The 20,889-nt window shown below is 38.3% G+C and overlaps 1 protein-coding gene across 1 annotated transcript in view; it reads right to left on the bottom strand.

Annotated features, from left to right (window-relative positions):
• Nucleotides 1–20,889, bottom strand: part of SVEP1 (sushi, von Willebrand factor type A, EGF and pentraxin domain containing 1) — a 220,901-nt gene that overhangs the window by 132,377 nt on the left and 67,635 nt on the right. Inside the window, exons 6-8 of the mRNA XM_058302548.1 lie at nt 18,509–18,688; nt 9,619–9,816; nt 6,439–6,557 (exon numbers count right to left, since the gene is read on the bottom strand). Of these exons, the coding sequence (XP_058158531.1) occupies nt 6,439–6,557; nt 9,619–9,816; nt 18,509–18,688 (497 nt within the window). The remainder of the gene's footprint in view (nt 1–6,438; nt 6,558–9,618; nt 9,817–18,508; nt 18,689–20,889) is intronic.

Here is a 20,889-nt window from a genome sequence, read left to right as displayed (position 1 = left end):
GATAATCTCCACATCTCAAGATCCTTAATTTAATCACATCTGCAAAGTCTCTTTCGCATATAACAAATCATTTCCACAGATTCTGGAGATTAGGACATCTGTGGGGGGCTGTTATTCTGACTACCACACCAGCCCTGAACCTAGAGAAGCCAAAAACAGAGGTGGGGGGGAGGTTCGGAGGGAGAAGATCAGCCACACCTTCTCCCATTCCAAGGCGCTCCCACCAGCCCTTCCTTGAGGGAAGGAAAAAGCTTCGAAATGGAAAGATTCAAGTGTTTATTTAGATAGCAAGACTCTTCTTGCTAATTCCAGAAAGTGGGCTTTAATTATGGGAAGAAACTGTTCTTCTATCCCAAAGCAACCAAAGTATGTGACAGGAAAAAGGAGAATTATTTTCTATTAGTGCCCTTCCTCACTCAGACTCCTCAAAATAAGTTACACAATTATAGATTTGACCACTATATATATATATTTATTTATGTATATTAGCGTCCTACTTTACCACCAGAAATTTCCTTTAGAAAACTCTTTTCCAGGAAATAATGAGAGATAAGGACAAAGACTTAGTACAAGAATGTTCACTTCCTTCAGCATAATCAGTTCTTTCCTTCCTTCCTCCTTAATTTATCCTTAAAATTCATGGTCTATTATTACAATAATATATTTTGCCAATAGTCTAAACTGCCTTGCCTCTGTTTATGTTGCAATTCTCTATATTTGAGAGAAACTCAATTATCTATTTTTTCATGCTTGTACCTATCACTTCTGAAGAAATTCAGTCAATAGGCAGATGAGTCTTACTATAAATTCATGATCTCAAACCTGAGTAGACCCCCAAAACGATACAATAATCCTACTGTATTTCTATGGTTTGCTCCCTCTCCTCCCGAGAAGGATTCTTTCAAAACTTCTACTTTCTCCTAAAACTCCAAAACACTTTCACTTTTGGCTAACCCCTCTAATGATGTTTTGGGCCTCAACACTTTCTCAGGAGCCATACACAATGGATTATCTCCTTTCCTCGTGTATTCAATGTCTCCATTGCAACCGGGTTCCTTCTACTTCTATTCGCATTCAAACTCTTCCCTCATGTGATAGGCTGAGTAATGGCCTCTCAAAAATGTCCACCCCTTCATGCCTAAGAAGATTACCTTACATGGCAAAAGGGGCTTTAAGGATGTGATGAAATTAAGGATCTTAAGACAGGGCAACTATATCCCAGATTACAGAAGTGGGCCCAGTGGAATAACAAGGGTCCTTAGAGGGAGTCAGGAAGGTCCAAGTGAAAAGAAAAAGATGTGATGACCAAACTGGGGTTTGGAGTGAGCCAAGGAATGTGGTAACCTAGAAGCTGGAAAAAACTTTCTCCAGAGTCCCCAGAAGGAATGTAGGTCTGCCAACACCTTGATTTTAGCCCTGTAAAACCCATTTTAGACTTCTGACATCCACAGCTGTTAACCTGTGTCAATCTGCCTTTTACGCCAATGACCATCATGCTACTAAGGCCAGTGAACACTTTGTGGTCTTCCTTTAAACTAGTCTTCTAGTGCTTCCCATCTCTGCAAATAGCATCACCATCTATCAGTTAGAGAAGCCACAAATCTAGGGTGTCAGACTTGACTTTTCTGCTTTCCCTTCCTACATCCAATCCATTACAAAGTAACACCAATTTTAACTTCTATTCACAATTACCCACTTTTTTACATCTCTGCCACCAACACTTATTATAAATTCTCTTTGTACTTCTCTTGAACTGCTGCAAAAGACTCCTAACTGCTTTTCTTACATGCAAATTTCTACAGGGTAGCCAGAATGAAGTTTTTGAAATACAGTTCTGACCATGTCGCCTCTTCAATGGCTTTCCATTGTTCTTAAGCTTCTTGCCATGGGCTTATCAAGCCCTGCACAGTCTGGTCTCTATCAAAATCTACATAGTATCTCTCAGCACCTGTCCTCTCCCATCCAGTCACACTGGCGTCCTTTGAGTCCAGGCCATCCACTCTGCAGCTATCTGCCATAAGGCATTTGCATATGTAATCCCCTCTGCCTAGAATAGTCTTCATTCTCCTTCCACATTAATTCCAACTCATTGTTCAGATTTCAGATCAATCATTAGTTTGTACAGGAAGACTTCCCTGACCTCACACATGGCACTGAATCCTGATAGGTCTTTACGTCACATACATCTTCCTCGTAACATATATTGCAGTTGGAATTATTCATTTAATGTATAAAATTACTGAATTTCTGTCTAACACTAAATCCTAATCTCTATTTTGGCTCACCACTGTATCCCAATGTTAAACAAAATGGCTGGAACTTAGAAGTTACTCAATAAATACTGAACAAATGAATGGCATATGAATGAATATTCTGCATTGGGTAAAATGTTATTTTCCCTGTATTGATTTTTTTTTTTCCAGACCATTGGCAGAGTTGTTCTGAAACCCACTGAATCAAGGAAAGTAGGGGATAAGAAGAAAAGTTCCATGTTTCCAACTTGGTTGGGGATTTATGGATCAATATGATGATTTAAATCCAGTGGATTTTAACTTCTTCCCTCTCTCTGAAATCCCCACTGAAATGATCAAAGAAATTCTACACACAAGAGAAGCTGTCTTTCACATATGGGATGCAGAGACTTAAAATAACTACCACAATGCCTCAGCATCTTAGACCCTGTAGTTAGGTCCCTCGGTGACTATCCCTGACATCTGCTTTTATAAGATAAAGAGCTTCTCCCTTTCCTCCCCATGTCCTACCTCAGTTCATGGCCCCTTATATAAAAATCAAATATAAATTCCCCCAAATTCCACTCTTGCTTGACGAACTTCTATAGCTTGACTCATGGAACCTTATAAAACCACAATCCCCATGTCTGCTATAACCTCTTGCTCTGCTCCTTATTTGTTTCCCGTGTGACCCTGTGAGCTGGGCTACCCCTCTGTTCCAGGACCCATGGGAACTAATAAACATTTCTTTCATACACTTCTGTTATCACTCATTCTAGTCTCATCTGGTTATCCATATAAATATTCTTGCAGCACAAGGGGAAATGTATGAATGTATACTTTCATACACATAGGGGCTCAGAAAACATCCTGCACATTGTTATAGAAAAAAACCTTTAAAATACAAAAGAAAAATAAAATTAATCTGCAATCAAACCTGTGAAACGAGGGGGAAGGAATAGGAGCCTAAACCCCACTTTTTATACAAAGGCACTTAATAGATATGCTTTTCCCTGATGTTCCTAGAGAACCATGGGTTGAGAAAATTTTTTTAAATTTAAGAAAATCTCTAATAGATTAAAAAGAGGATATAATTCCAACTCATGGGACAGTTGATCAATATTGGAAAAGCTAAAAATGAAAACAAAAATGGAAAACATAAGAGTGTATTATAAAATAAAGTGAAATATATATGAAAACAATGTGAAGGTAAAACTATTTTATTAATGAACAAATATGATCAAATTATGGTTAACTTTTCTATAATGAACATATATTACATGTCACATAGTAACTAAATTAGACATTTTACCCTAAATTTCACTAATTATGAATATCAAGAATGAGACTAGTCATTCCTTATTTATTCTCATTTCTTTCTCTCCCACCTCTTAGTATTTATTGGTATAATCTGAGATTTTATACTTACTTTGTTTCTTATTTTCAGACTATCTTTTTTGGCTGATATCATTTACTTTTTTTATTCTTTCAAAAATTGATAATGGGATTTGCATTCTGTTTTGTGATACTATTCAACACACCTTTAGAATAATTATGGTTAAATATTTTTCATTTTTACTCCTGTTTTGTATCATAATTTCCCTCTTTTCTTTCTTTATTCTGATTAATTTCTTGATTATTTGGAGCACTTTTTGGAGTAAGTTGGTTTTGTTTTTAAAAGGAAGAATGAAAGGAAGACATTTTTCAAGTCTTTACATACACTTATCTGCAAAGCCTCTCTTCTTTAAATACTGAGTGACAACCTCGGTGGTGGGTGGTAAATTCTTCAATTAAGCCTCCTTTCCTCTCGAAACTCAGAAGGCCCATAATGACGAGCAATTTTCATCCCTCCTTACGACTGAGAGTGGCTACTTGGAGCACTGGGTAGAGAACACTTCTGGGTTCAGGAGGAAAGAATGCTATCACCTCCTTCAGCCTGGGACGGGGAGTGGCGGCGTGACTTCTGGCTCAAGCATAAAATGCTGTGAAGGAGGAATCTAAAATCAGATTTAGATTTCGTTATCTGTTTTTTTCTTTTTGGATGATATTTCTCTAGACCTCTGAAATGGAAGACTGAAAATATGTATTGTACTTGCCTTTGCTAACTTACTAATTTTCTCTGGAACCCCATGAGTTCTCTGGAATTGCAGATTCCCTGGGCTTTCTTTAACTCACCACAATTTTCTTCTGTAATATCATTGAGTACTGTGCTTTTATTCTAGTCTCTTCAAAAAGAAAGAGTGATTGTATATTGGATCTCCAAGCTGTGTAATCCATAGTGATTGTCTTTATTCTCAATGACTTAGCTCCTTTGCCTATTTTCCTGTGTTCTGGGAGAGCTAATCAAGGTTGTATTAATATTACTGACTTTTTTTTTTTATAGTAACATCTGCTGTTTCATATTATAAGATTTTACTATTACATATTTCAATTCAATACAGTTTTCTTTATTTCCTTTCTTTTCCTTGCTGCTTTATTCTAATCCTGACCAATTTTTAAAAATCTGCCTGTTTTTCTATCATTTATCTTTCATTATTTCCTAGACTTTCTGTTTTCTTGAATTGGTTGAAAGCAAAGTTGATGTTTTAAAACTTATTCTTATTTCCTGTAACAAATAATAGTAATTTTTTTTTTCTTCCTTGGCCTTATAAGTGCCAGACTACTTCAGTTCCAAATTATGTTATAAAGTTTTCAAAATTCCTCCACCCCTGTTTTATATTCATTTTTAATCTTTGAACAATGACAGTTCTAACCAGGCCATGCATTTGGCCTCTAAAACGAAGGGAAGTTCTCTTTGAATCTCCTCAGTTCCCACTTGCTTGCTGTTAGAGAGCTCTTAAATCCTAAACTGGATATCTGATTACAATTCCTTACTCCAATAATCTAAGGAAAATGGGGAGGAAGTCTAAGCCCCTAGACCATCCTAGAGGCAAAAATTTTTTCAAAAAATTTCTCCCCGCCCCTGTTGTCTGCTTTCTGTGTCCACTCGCTGTGTGTTCTTCTGTGACCTCCTCTCTCTTTATCAGAGGCACCGGGAATCTGAGTTTCTTTTTTTGTTGTGTCATCTTGTTGTGTCAGCTCTCCGTGTGGGCAGTGCCATTCCTGGGCAGGCTGCACTTCCTTTTGCTCTGGGCGGCTCTCCTTACGGAGCGCACTCCTTGTGCATGGGGCTCCCCTACGTGGGGGCCACCCCTGCGTGGCATGGCACTCCTTGCGTGCATCAGCACTGCACGTGGGCCAGCTGCACACGGGTCAAGGAAGCCCAGGGTTTGAACCGCGGACCGCCCATGTGGTAGACGGACACCCTATCCATTGGGCCAAGTCTGCTTCCCCCCCAAACATTTTTTTGCTCTTGTTTCTTTTGCGTGTTTTAGGAAGCTGCTGTGACAGCAGTGTTTTCATCTGACTTCCCCAGGCTTGAAAGCAGGAAGTTTATTTGGGAATGTGGCCCAAGGAAGCGGGAGTGGGGGACAGGTGGAATGACACAGGGAAGAAAGGAAAACCAAAATGATAATTATTGAATTGTCCACCCCTATGCACAGTTTGTGTTTGATCTCACAGAGACCCTCTGAGGAACCTTATGAAAGATGTCTCAGAATTGTCCACCCAGGAGAGAAAGGGGGAAAACCTTTATTCATCAAGTCCCATCCTCAACGACCAGAGGTGGCCCCATGGGCATTAACTCTCCAAGCCCCACAAAATAGCTACAGAGAAGCCGTAGGGTGGGCAGTGAGCAGAGCATAGCACAGGTCAGAGTCCAGGCACTGTTTGGTTGCCAGAGCCAAGCTGGTCCCAGCCGGCATGAAACTGGTTGCAGCAGGTATGGATAGAGTAAGATGTAGGTCAGAGAAAATACTGACATGGTATACAAGAAGTATCCTACCAAAGGCCCATTTCAACATGGCCAGCATCCCTAATTCTGGCACCCATGACAGGAAAAGCTCCCCATGACTTCAAGATAATCTTACTGTATACAATACAACAAATCTATGGATTGGAAAGTTTCAATTTTAGGAATTGTATTAGAGATTTCTAATTAAAAACTCAAGTCTGATCAGTTTCCTATTGATGAGGTATCAACATTTATGGAAATATTCTATAGAGTACAATGATTACTAAAGTCTTAGCAAATGCTCAGAATCACACATAGTTACAGGATATTTAGACTTCATTTGAAAAAGGGTGCAAATATTTACATAAGTCTTACCTTTTCACCAGAGTTGTCTTTGGCTATCGGGACTTGCCAAGTAATATTAGCAGAGTCTTGATGTTCTTGAGTCTTTGCCTCTATATCCTTAGGACAGTTGATGTGGGGAGCCTCCACATCTGACTCAGAAAATACACAAATCAATTAATATATTGATACTTAATTCTATGGCAATTAACAAAGAGGTGAAAAATATAGTCATGTTAATCCTTTGTGACTGTTTTTGCTTTTTTTTCCCCACATCCTTGTCATAACTATCAAAATGTTTTATGTGCTGCCTTGGCATTCATCTTGCTTTGGCTATACCACTTGCCTCAACACTGACCTTTGGCCTGGTTACTGGGCATAAATTCCCCCAGAGCCTAAACCCACATCTATGGCCACCATCCACACACTTCGCATAAAACCCATGGCTGGTCCCAAATGATAAGCTAACCATCCCCCAGCTCCTGTTCCCCCAGCCCCTTTCTCTATTCATGCACAATCACTTTAAATGAATGAATCCTTGACTCCTGCAGGAAATCTACTAACCTCCACCCTCACACCACAGTAAAGGCACAAGCCCAAGGTCCCTCTTGCTCTGCCTGTGTGCTCCAGTACCTGCTGGTTGAGTCTCATCTCCCCAACCCCACCCGATCTTTCTGCTAACCCCTCATGGAAGCCCTCTCTCTCTGAGACTTGTGAGTAAAAAATTCTCTCTTCTCAGGCATTATGGCTTTGATTTCCATAGTGCTGCACCTGATCTCCACCTGAACGCAAATTTAAAATCCAATTTAACTAATTCGAAAGAATCCCACTTACTGGTTGACTTGAAATATGCGAGTGCCTTCAGGATAATTTATCTTAGCCTGGTTTAGGAGACTCTTCCTGAATTGGGACCTGCTGCCCTCTTAGCCTCATCTCTCCAGCTCCTCTACTGGAACCTGCCCACCACACTGGATTACTATCAGTCCCATGCATGCTCCGTGGTCTTTCTTGAAATGGGACCTTTGCCCATGTACTTTTCTCTGCCTGAATTGATGCCTTCGTTCTGCTTTACCTAGAAAACTCCTACTTGCCCTTCAGTTCCCAGCTTAGTGAATTCCTCCAGTAGTTTTCTCTGACTCCCCAGGCCTGTTTTAGGAACTCACTGCATAAGTTCCCACAGCCTCTGTACTTCCTAAGCCTTAAACTTTACACACAGTTGAAGCCAGAATCTGTCTTGTCTTCTTGTCTTATACAGTGCCTGGCATACATCAGGAACTCAGTAAATATTTTTGAATTACATAGAGAAATAAGCAGAAAAAAAGAAGTTTGAATGTTGCAGGAAGGAAGTATACTTACACTTGAAAACAAGGCTTTCAAGTAGAGTTAATTAGCAGTACTAAAACATACTGTCAAAACAAGCAACAAATTAAAGCCAAAGATAAATAATTTTTATAGTGTGAAATTTTACAGACACTGAATTAGGTGTTCGCACGATACACAGATCCACATCAGTCACAGTAAAGCTAAGTTCAAACCTTATTATATGATGTAATACAACTCTTTGTTTTAAGTTATGTTAAATCAAATTTCTGTAACTCGCTGAGGAGTATAGCTGAATTGATTTAACTGTGTTTCAGATCTTCTTGTTTCTTTAAATTTTTATTCAGTTCATATTTACTTTTTCTGGGGCTTAGACAATTCCCCCCCACAAAGATGAATAGTAGCATATCAACTATTTGAACACCTAAAAAAGTATTTGGGGGGAAGCAGACTTGGCCCAGTGGTTAGGGCGTCCGTCTACCACATGGGAGGTCCGCGGTTCAAACCCCAGGCCTCCTTGACCCGTGTGGAGCTGGAGCAGTGCTGATGCGTGCAAGGAGTGCCGTGCCACGCAGGGGTGTCCCCCACATAGGGGAGCCCCACGGGCAAGGAGTGTACCCCGTAAGGAGAGCCCCCAGTGCCAAAGAAAGTGCAGCCTGCCCAGGAATGGCGCCGCTCACACGGAGAGAAACAAGATGATGCAACAAAAAGAAATACAGATTCCCGTGCTGCTGACAACAGAAGTGGACAAAGAAGAACACCCAGCAAATAGACACAGAGAAAAGACAACTCGGTGGGGGGGGGGGAATAAAAAATAAATAAATCTTTAAAAAAAAAAAAGTACTTGGTTTTTAAATTAATACTTGATCAATCCTTGGATTTGGAATTTAAAGATTATCTTCTGTCTTTATTCTATAGACATTGCTATATTTCCTTCCCACACTTAAGAGATGTAAATGAGAAGAGCAATGTGAGTCTGATTCTTATCAATTTTCTGCAATTTCACTTTTCTCTCTGGAAATTTAATTGTTTCTCATTAACTTTGGACCTCAAGTCCACTCTGAATAGGGAAGTTATGTTGGCCCAATACTCAGGGGCTACTATTTTTTGATCCAAAGCTTTAAGACTTTCTGAAGCTCAGGGAAATGTTATTCGACAGGTGGGAGAATTCTTCCCTTTCATCCTTTATTCCTCTCTCCTTCTGGAACTCATTAAATAGACATTGGGGCTTCTAGATTGATCATTAGTATCACTTCACTTCCATCTGTTTGACTTGATTGCTTGGAATACTCAAGTCTTTATCAGTCCTCTATTCTGAGAGAACTTTCAGTTTTGTCTTCCAAATCACCTTTATTCCATTTTCTTCCCATCTAGTAAAAATATGAATTTTGGGACATTTTTATTTCTAATAAATCTTTCTTGATCTCAATGGCAACTTTTTTGTTGCAGTATGCTTTCATTACAGGTAAAATGTCAATTTTTGTAAATGGACTATAAATTAATGAAGGCTTCTAAGTACAGATAGCTTTCTTGCTTTCTAAAATTTTTTTTTCTTTAATTCAGTCTCACCTGCCTTATGGATCATGAAGATTCCTCAAAGGTTTTCTTCTGCTGATGGAAAACTTAACCTGATTTCCAAACCTAAAATTATTCCTATTTTTCTGTTTCTTCTGCTCTCGCATGGCATTTTGAACTTGGATTGTGGAAATCCATCATTTTGAAACAGAAGTCCTCGTAGCACATGTTGGGGTAACACCTATTATTTTATCACGGGTTTGCAGCAAACATTGGATTTTGATGAAAATTCTCCTGCTGCAAAGAGGACAAGTCCACACTGCACCCATATGGCATAATTTGGTTTTTAACTTGACCAGTATAGTATAAGGGACCTACCTTTACAAACCACTGTCTGAACTTTGGCACTCCATTTTCCAGAAGTGCTGCATCTCACTTCTTCTCTGCCTCCAGATAAAATGAAACCTTGGCGGCAACTTAGCTGACACGTAGTCCCAGGTTTGGCTGGCTGCTTGCCACAGTTAGGGGGAAAGATGATGACACCTTTGGGCTTCTGAAAGGTGGCGCAGTGGCGCTCTGTTGTAGGGAAATGAGAGAATGTCATTTGCATTCCCACAGTTTGGAAATGCCACAAATTCTCTTTACTTAGAAACAATTATGTTGTCTTGGGGTTAATATAGGTCACTAAAAGATACTGAGTACAACACTGAACATATGATGTACTGTAAATAATTTAAAAATATACCTCTTTAGATATCTCATGTTATTTTGCCAGTGTACCACATTCTTGGACAATTTCTGCTATTTTAACCCATGCTGACTGACTTAAACATTTGCTTGGAACACCTTCATTCAGTTGGCAGAATATTCCTTTATGGCCTTGAAGTATAAAATAGGAAACTGAGTTGCACCTTTCATGGATTAAGTGACAAATTCAGCAATCGGTCTCTGCATTATGAGCTTTTTGGTGCCATCTTTAAGTAAACACATTAGAAGAAAAAAATTTTTACCTACCCTAAAGTACTGTGTTATAATTAGGCCTTGATCACTTGATCATTAATGTCTTCAGCATAGATGAAAATAACAGATGAACTAGGCAAAATGCAGAAAGAATGGAAAAATCAAGGCTAGGACACTGCGCATGTGTGTGACTGTATATGCGTGTGTGGGCATGTGCACGTGTATGTGCAGGTATATGTTTGTGTGTATCTGTGTGTAGTGCCTCTGCTGGCAGCATTGCTCACTGATTTAGTCTGTATCTCCCTATAATAAGAGTTAACCTTTATTCAGCACCTACTAAATGCCAGGCTTTATTCTAAGAGCTTTAGATTAATGGGCTCATTTAATCTTCTGCAGTAGGGAGTATTGTTATCATTCCCACTTACAAACAAGAGGACTGAGGCATAGAGAAGTTAAGGAACTTTCCCAAGGTCACCCAGCAGGTCCATGATAGACTCTGTGCACTCCTCATCACCCTCCATTCTTCTCCCTTCCTCAACAATTTCTTTCAAACCTCAGTGTCAACTAAGGCCATTTTCCCTGAGAAAGCGATTTGTCTTTATTTCTGCTCAGACTGAGCCACGTGCCTGACCAGGCTTTCTGTTCTGGTTTGACCAACAGGAAAAGCAGAGTCAGGCTTGTGGATCAGACTTGGTGGAGCTAAACTGCCTACATATAGCACCACTTCTTTTCAATTTAAGGAAATTTTCCATCTGGCTGTCATGATTATTAAAGATATTATTCCCTGTTGATATATTTTCTTTCTTATTATTTGCTTTTTTACTGATGCAAAATTTCTATGTTTTTAATTTTTATATAGTATAATCTGACATTTTTTTCAAATTATTTCCATTTATTTTATGCTTAATAAGTTCTGATATGTTAGTATTCACTTAGTTTTTAAAAAAATTTTGTATTGTTTTCTACTAGTTTTTAAAGGCTGTATTTTTAAAGTTATGTTTTTAAATCTATGTGGAATTAATTTTGGCCTGTGGTGTAGATTAAAGATATCTAAAACTTTTGTGGGCTTTGTTTTGCTTTTCCCAAGGAGCTAGCCAGTTTTTCTATGTGATCAGTTGAATAACTCCTTTCTTCTCAACCGACCTGTCATGTCCCTTTAATTTTACATGAAACTCTCATGTGTTTTGGGATCTATTTAGTCCCTTTGATTTGTACAGCACTCTTCACACGCTTAGTTTTTGCAGCTTTTGCGTATATGTTAAAACCTGGGAAAGCTAGTTTCTCTTTATTATTCCTGTTTCTTTTCCCTTTCAAAATTATTTTAATGATTTTTGCCTGTATATTCCTCCAGATGATCCTTGGAATCATTTCCTAATCCCCAAAAGAGGGCAAACAGAAAATCACTTTTAGGCTATTGAATGAGGTTACAATTTATCTGTACAAATATTGGGAGAGAATATACACCTTGATAAATATTTAAACACTCTTTGTCTCTCAATAACATTTTGTAGTTTGTGTCATACAGGTGCCACACATTTCTATTTTAGGTTATTCTTATATGCTTTATATTATCTATAGATCTATGAATATAATTTTTTTATTATATATTCTGTATATCAATTAGTTTAGCAAGTTTCATTTCTTTAGTAGATTCATTCTATGTTTTAGCTAGACATGTAGTCTACAAATAATGATTTTGTATCATGAGAGTGTTAATCTCATGATTTATTACAAGGGCTAGAGCTTAGAGAACAAATCTAATATGGAAGATTCTGAGCATCATTTTCTTTTTTCCAGATTTAATAAGACAGTCTGCATTACTTCTCCATAAGCGGCTTCAGGTTTAATTTGGAAATTTTGTATGAATACCAAAATAGTTGAATGAATATTTGTATGAATATTGTATCAATGTAACCTGAGTTTCTTAGAATTTTACTGAAAATTTATTTTAAATGACAATGAATGAATTTTTATCTTCTACTGAACAACCATACAAATTTTCCTACTTGATATAATGAAGTAATATATTATGTTGATAGGCTACCTAAAGCTACACCATTATTGGATGAACTCCACTTGTTTCAGTAGCACATTCTTTTGAATCTGGATTGCTAGTATTTTTGCTATTATTAGGGTTACACACATATGTATACATATAGTTATATATAAGTTTGGTCTACAGTTTCTTTTTTGTAATAGTTGTCAAATTGACAACAAAATAATAGTTTGATAATATGAATTGGACAACTTTCCACTTTTTGAGCCAAATTATATGAGGGTATAAGAATTAATGTTCCTTAGAAGCTTTAAAGAATTCCTCTTACAGACTCCTCAGTCATTTCAGGGGCCTCATATTTTTTGAATGTAACATTAAAAAATAAAAATAAATTTAAAAAAATAGATAAGAGGTTCCCATATACCCCACACCCCACCCTACCCCACTCCTCCCACATCAACAACCTTTTTCATCATTGTGACACATTCATTGCATTTGGTGAATATCTTTTGGAACACTGCTGTATCACATGGACCATAGTTTACACTGTAGCCTACGCTCTCCCCTAGTTCATTCAGTGGGTTATGGCAGGATATATAATGTCCAGCATCTATCCCTGCAATATCATTTAGGACAACCCCAAGTCCCAAAAATGCCCCCACATGACATCTCTTCTTCCCTCTCCCTGTCCTCAGCACCTACTGTGGCCACTTTCTCCATATCAATGATGTAATTTCTTCAATTGCCAGAGTCATAATAATTCTATAGTAGAATACAAATAAGTCCACTCTAATCCATATTTTATTCCTCCATCTTGTGGACCCTGGGATGGTCCACCTCTAAATCAAGAGGTGGACCAGATTCCACATGGCTGATGGTTGTGATTCTCCTGCTTGCTGTTGTAGGCACTCTCAGTTCCCTGCTGTGGTGGTTGACCATTTTCACCTCCCTGTTAGCTGACCTGGGTAAGTCCAACTAACCAGAGAGTAGAAGTTGCAACTCTGCTGAGGCTCAAGGCCCAGTTGGCACAAAGACAGTCCAGAGATTCAAGTCTCCTGAGTATACACCAACCCCAGGTTTAGTAAAAGTGACAGAAGAGGCATTTGTAGAAAGGTTACATCTGAGTCCAAATCCATCATACTAAGGAACACAAATTACAAAGTAGGGCCCACTGACAAGGCACTGAACTCCAGAGCCATCTGCCATGACTGTAGAAACTGTGTGTCTCCATAGCTCTCAGGAGCACCAGTACCTGGGGTTGCATCTACTTTGGCTTTCTCTGGTATCCTGCTGAGACATGCATAAGTTCAACCTCTCTGATCGAACCTCCCGACCCTTTTTTGAAGTCTCTTAGGCATATAAACTCATTTGTCTTTACCATTTTCCCCTTTTATTCAAGGTCTTTTTCTAGTTGCATCACCAGTTAGTGATTGGTAGTAATCCCTCGGTGCCAGGGAGGCTTATCCCCAGGAGTCATGTCCAACACTGGGGTTACATGCTGAGTTTGGCTTAGAGAGTGGCCACATTTGAGCAACATGGAGGCTCTCAGGAGGTAACTCTTAGGCACCCTGTAGCTCTAGGTCTAGTTGAAATTTTAGGCACACAGCAGAATCATAAGCATAGTCATCAGTATCAAGGGCTCATCATTGGACCATCCTTCTTCACTGGTCTTTGCCCTTGCACTCGGGGAATTGTTGCTTTTCCATTGGAGAATATGACACAGCTCCCCTGGCTAGGAATTCAACATTCCCTCAGTTGTCATTTGTAAGTGTAGCTATTATGAAAATAGCCAGTGAATATCCAAACATTTTTATATACCCTATATACATGATCTGGAGAACTGCATCCCAATCATGTGTCCCCCATCTATAACACCCCACACCAGTGTTCCTCCCCTGCCATAGCTGAACCCCTCTGTGGTCCAAGACTTCTTTAAAAATGAAGCCAATATATTGCCAAATTCAATTAGTAGGAAAATGAAATAGTAATGATAGGTTTAAAGGTTAGAAATAGAATACATACTAATTTAGAAAAACTAAAATAAAGTAAAAAATAATTGGGTAATAAAAAATGAAAAATATCATAAAACTTTGTTTTTGACAGTTTGCCTTTCATCACTGTAATAGGTGTTGCCCTGTAAGTACAGTGGCAAGGCAATTTCTTTCATTCCTTCCTCAGTGTCTACATCCTTTTTATTTTTAATTTTTGATTTTATTTTCAAAAAAGCTTTAGACCACAGTGAAGTCATGTATACAATATAGGGGACTTCAATATATCCAATATCAAACCCTTTTCCCCCTTCCCCTTCAATGACCTTTTTACATGTTCCTGTTATATTTGCTGCAGCTGATATACAGATATTGAAACATAGCTACCAAACATGGTTCCATTTTGGTTTACATTACGGTTTATATTTTAGACTGTACAATTTTCTAAAATTTTAGTTACATTGTGGTTTACGTTGTGGTTTACATTTTAGCCTATAGCCTTTTATACATTTTGGTGAGATTTAACATGTCCTATATCCATCATTGCACGATCTTGTGGAATACTTCCATTGCTCCCAGTTACCCTGCTTCTATCTATTCTGTTCCTTTCTCTCCCTCCCCTCAGGGCCCACAGTGACAACCAAGCTTCACTGCTTGAGGGACCAGATTCACAGATACTTGCAACAATGCTGAGAGCTTGACACACTAGTCTGTCCTCCCCCATTGGGAGCCACCAATTCTCTTAACAGACACAATTCCCTATGTTTGAGAACATCAGGTCACCCCAGGATGTGGGTATACCTTCCCATTCATTGTATGGTCTCCACTCAATGATGTAACATACTATGACAAGATGAGCACTCACACACTCCCTAGAAGCCTGCCCCTGTGCCAGATGCCCCCCATTAAGCACCTTAAACAGGTAACTCTTCCTTATTATATTTTCTAAAGAGTTTTCTCAACATTATAGTTTCAACCACATACCCAACAATCTCCCATGTTCATTTTTTCCCCCCAGTCCTCCCCTAATTCTTTGGGCCATCTGACCCATCCAACCAACCCTAGCCCCCTCAAGACTGCAAAGCCCCACCCAACAGTATCCCTATGCCTCCATCTTATCCCTTCCCTCTATAACTACTTACCTCCACTTTATCATAGATTTCACCCATGTAGGTGTCAGCTCACAACCTTCCTCTCCCCCCCGCCAATTTCCTGTAAGCTTATCATCCAGTCTCTAGCTCTCTGAGACAGCTTGGTTTGCTTATTTCATATCAGAGAGGTCATATAATATTTATCCTTCAATGCCTGGTTTGTTTCACTCAACAAAAGGTCCTCAAGATTCATCCACGTTATCCCATGTGTTTGTACTGTATTCCTTCTTATAGTTGAGTAGTACTCCACTATATGTGTATACCACATTTTTAAAAAATCCATTCATCTGTTGATAGGCATTTGGGTTGATTCCAACTTTTGGCAATAGTGAATAATGCTGCTATGAACATTGGTGTGCATACATTGGTTTGTGTCCTTGTTTTCAGATCTTCTTGGTGTATACCCAGTCGTGGAATTGCTAGGTCATATGGCAAATCTATAGACAGCCTACCCAATGGGAGAAAATATCTGGTAACCACATATCTGATAGGAGACTAATATCCTGCATATATAAAGAAATCCTATTATCTCGAAAGTAAAAAGACAAACAACCCATTTAAAAAATGGGCAAGAGATTTGAACAGACACTTCTCCAAAGAAGAAATACAAATGGCTAAAAAGCACATGAAAAGATGCTCAAAATTACTAGCAATTAGGGAAAAGCAAATCAAAACTATAATGAGATACCATCTCACTCCCATTAGACTGGCGGCTATTAAAAAACAGAAGACTGCAAGTGTTGGAGAGGTTGTGGAGGAATGGGAACCCTCATCCACTGCTGGTGGGAATGCAGAAGGATCCAGTCATTCTGGAGGACTGTTACATACAGTTTTAAATTGATTTCATTATTTTATCCAAAAGATTTCTATCTTATATATTCAACTGCATCCCACCGTTTAGAATTCATTTTCCTATATTTAAACAATTTTATATTCTTCTTTCAATTTCCTTTGGGATAGTTCTTTTCCTAACTTTGAAATTTAATGCTAATTTCAGTTATTTTTTATTCCTTCCTGTTTAATAATGAAAAGATTTATTGCTATGAAATTATATCAGCATATAATTTAGGGCACATTCCATAACTTTGGTTTTAGGACTTTCTTTGTTTCATTGTTTATTTAAGAATAAGTAATTGAATTTATTTTTCTACTGCCCATTTAATTCATTTCCTTTATCTATTATTGTATTTGGGTCTTTATATTTTTGGTATTTTGATCTAGTTTCATATATCAGAAAATTTTAAGAATATTGACTCTGCCATATATGTTTAATAATTTTTTTCTAACTTTTATTGTTTCTTTTTTATATTTCACTCTTTAACTTGCCTGGACTTTAGCAAAGTGTTTTGTGAGGTGACAGTAAAAATTAATTTTTAGATAAATTCTTCTCCATTGATTTGAGATTTTCTTCATTGAATGTTCTACTATTGTATAAATCAATGTTTGTTGCTGAGTTGTATTTGCAGTTCTATGCATTTCCATTGTTCTGTGCTTCCTTGCACCATTAATGTGCTATTTTAACTACTGTGGGATCCTCATTTATTTTGTGATAGTAAAATAAATATACCTTCATTGTACCACACATTCAAATTTTTTATTTTTACCTGTCTAGTTTTGATACACTTTTCATTCATTTACACCAATTTTTAAAAATAGGAACTTTCACAGTAATTATGATTATTGTCAAAATTTGGTGGCTACAGTGAGTTTTTCTCCAACAAATTGCAAAGGAAGACACACTTTCCCTTTGAATTCAAAGGGAAATCCACAAAGATCTGCATACATTTAGAATCATTGCAGAAATGTATTTAATAATTTTAAAGTGGATTTAAGAGTAACTCCACATGAACCTCATTAAATGTATTATTTTTATGAAAGATTGGAATTTCATCACAAGAACAGTTAGTTGATCATAGAACCAGGGAAAGAAGCAATTCTCAAAATTAAACATTAATATTTACATGTAAGTTCTAGCCTGAGGAGATGGGGTCCCAACAAAACAGAGTTTGAGATTTATTGTCCCATTATCAAAGCAATCCTTCTGCAGTGATGGAGTCATCGTATTCACTTAATTTAATGCCATGAAATATCTGAAGCAGTTAACTCCCTTCATTCTGATTTTATGCCTAACAAGTCTATTGATGGTTTGGTTCCCTTGTAGCTTCTGCCTGTATGGAAATAAATGATGGTCAGGTCTACGTTTTTTCAGGACCCCTAATAAGTATCTTGTTATAAATGAATAGACTCTTCATTTAATTTGTAAATTTTATTCTCTTGTCCTGGATAAACTGATCTCTTCTCCATGTGAGGATCTCAGTTTTCTGTGTGGGGAGGTTCAACCCTTGAACTCTTAATGAACCCTGCCAATTAAAACCAGCATCCTTTTTGGTGGTGCGTTCCTTATTAATGGGCATAGACCTAATACTAGATTATGTTTGATTAAAACTGTAGATCAGTTTGGGAGGAGCCTTTTTCCCATTGGGTCCTGGCATAGCTCCATGTATTCTCTACATATGGTTCTACTACTTCTTCCATTTTGGGGGGGAAGTTGGTTATGCAATTATATACCTCCAAGTGCTCTCAGTTATGGTAAGGGATCACTAAGTTGTAGCTATCATCATCATTATGATTATCACCATTAATATTACCATTGTTGTTTGTGTCTATAACGTATAAGCAGCAGCAAGTTGGAAAATCTACTGGTTTTATTCTTTCTAGAACCAGTTACATTAGCACTCTGAGTAGCAAGACAGCAAATCTGATAGGACAAAACTTTATGACCCATCTTAAGGTTCCCTGGTACGTAATATTGTCCTTTCATCAACAAAGTAAAGGTAAATTGTGCTTATCAAAGCAGGGGAGTTACATACTATTTTCTTTAAAAGAAATCCATCCTAACTGACTCCAATTAAAAAAATTAAAAGCATTGTTATTTGAAGCTGTAAACCTCAGGGAGTTGGAAACTTTAATCCAGATTTTGAAGTCTTTTTGCCAGCAGAGAGGAATAAAACAATATATTTGTCTATGTATCTATAAGGCCATGCATCTGTATATATGGATATGTATCTATATTAATTGTGAGCTGGCTTTTAGTGCTAGATCTTCATGGAAAACAGGAGAAATTAGTGAGCAAGATAAATGAATCTCAGAAGGAACACCCCTCAGGGTCTTACCTACACACCGGGATTCCAGACCATCCCACTGGGAGTTTCCTTGACAGGTAAGCTTTGCACTTCCTTCCAGTCTGTAGCCTTCATCACAGGTAACCAAACACGTTGTCTTATAGGACATGTCCCCTGTAGAACAGCTGATGCGGCCATGTTTGGGTTGGCGGAGATGGGGACATGTTCGCACTATGGACGATGAAAGCAATTAGAATCACATTTTACTAAATGAATATAAAAATAATAAGTTTAATGACATCTATGTTTTACAAGCAAGGAAATGTCCTTTTTGTAAAATTTCAAAAGTAAATAACATGCCATCACTTTGTGTTACTATGCGGCGATGAAAAAAGCCTTTGATTTATCAAATGCATTGCCCAAATAACATTACAGTTTTCAGTCAGCCCTCTGCCCACAGTTGAGAAACTTAACTGTCTGAGGGGTCTGGCCCTACCGGGATGATGATGGCAGTAGATGGGAAGTGGCTGGTAAGCGGAGGAACCTACAGCCTTCAGTGGGAACTTGGCTGTGATTTTCCAGGACAGAGGTTTCAGGTTTATGATCAAATCATTTCTCAGCACCTATGGGCACACCCCAGGTCTTTTTTATGATCCCACCTTCTGCAGTCTTCATTCCAATATCCCACTCTGTGATCACAACTCTGGCCTTTCCAGCCTCTTTACTCCTTTTTTTTCCTATTATGGGTTAAATTTGTGTCTCCCAAAAAGGTATGTTTAAGTCCCAAACCCCAGTCTCAAGAATGTGACTTTATTTGCAAATAGGATCTTTGAAGATATACTTAAGATAAAGTCGACCTGGATTAGGGTGGACTCTAATCCAATATGATTGGTGTCTCTAAAAAGAGAGAAAATTTGGATACATTTGGAGTAGAGAGAAGACAGTCATGTGAAGGAGGCAGGGATGGAATTCTGCCACAAGTCAAAGAATGTCAAGGTTTGCCAACAAGCCAATGCCAGAGCTGTACAGACTTCACAGGATTATGGCCCAACCAACTCCTGGATTTGGACTCCTAGCCTCCAGAACGATGAGACAATAAATTTCTGTTGTTTTAAGCCTACCAGTTAGTGGTACTTGGTTATGACAGCCCTTGGAAATGAAAACTTCCCTAAAGCACATCCTTGTTCCAATCATCTGCTGACCTCTGGGTCACTTCTCATTCTTGGTTTAATCTCTTCTTGCTTCTCACCCTCTTTCTTTCCCTCTCCACCCCACCCCCACACAGATTGGGTGATTCATTATCTATATGGATGATCATTTCAGCATCCTAAGGTAATAATCGTGATTTCCTCTTCTCCCATGACCAATGACCATAGCTTTCACCCTACCTCAGTCACTCTTCCCATTGCCATATCCTCTAGACCTTGTCATCACCAATTCTAAGTGTCTCATTCCCTGACAACTACCTCCTATCTTCCTAGAACAATGCCTAAAGGGTTCTAACGCCACCAATTTCTATACCCTATTTGTGTCTCCAGCCTGCCTGTCTTCCTCTTTAGAAAGATCTTCTCTAAAGTGTTGTTTACACTCTTTCTACACTTCTTTTCCTCCAATCCTAGCTTAGACCCACTCCAATCAGCATTTCCAATCAGAGCAAAGAGGAAAGAGAGTAAAAAGGGAAGGAAAAGAGGAGAAGAGGAAAGAGGAGGAGAGGGGAAGGAAGGTGGAAGAAATAAAGGGGGGACAAGAAGAGAGAGATGACAGGAGAAGATAACAGGGAGAGAAGGGGGAAGGCAAAGAGTAGTGGGGGAGAGTAAGGTAGTGGGAGGGGAAAGAGTTACCAAAAAAAGGAGAAGGGGAAGGTTGTCCAGAGCCATGGAAAAAGCACTCTTTCAGTCAAATGGCATGTGATCCTTCTTTTCATGATCAGAGATACAGAGAAGGAGAGCAGCTCCCTGTGTAGAGTATGCGAAAGGAAAGGCACATATTCTCACTGTGATAGCTTGTGACTATAATCCTACAAGCATCAGGTATTGTACAAAAGAACAAGAACAACCCCTACAAAAGAACACAGTTCTTTTGCTCTCAGATGGCTCTCTGCAGCACCAAAGGCCAGAGGAAATGTAGCAGTCTTTCAAGGTTTTTTAACAAAGTCATTTGGGACTCAAGAATCTTGTCAAAACTCTGGGTGAGATATATTTTTCTTCTGCTTTTCTGCATTTGCTCATTTTTATATCAGGCATATATTTATTTTATGATGAAAACTTAAAATAATAGGAGCTAGAAATTGGGGGCAAACTATTCAAAATGTTTGACATCCTGTTCTAAAAGAACACATTCAAATGATATTAGTTGGCAGGGAACAATTACTGAGTGCTTTAGGTATGTGTTCAGAATTTATTGCTCCTTGGAGAAAAGTCAAGCATTAGATT

The sequence above is a fragment of the Dasypus novemcinctus genome, chromosome 8, assembly GCF_030445035.2.
Source record: "Dasypus novemcinctus isolate mDasNov1 chromosome 8, mDasNov1.1.hap2, whole genome shotgun sequence".
Taxonomy (NCBI): domain Eukaryota; kingdom Metazoa; phylum Chordata; class Mammalia; order Cingulata; family Dasypodidae; genus Dasypus; species Dasypus novemcinctus.
The sequence above is the reverse complement of the archived record's forward strand: the minus strand, read 5'-3'. Positions and strand labels throughout refer to the sequence as shown.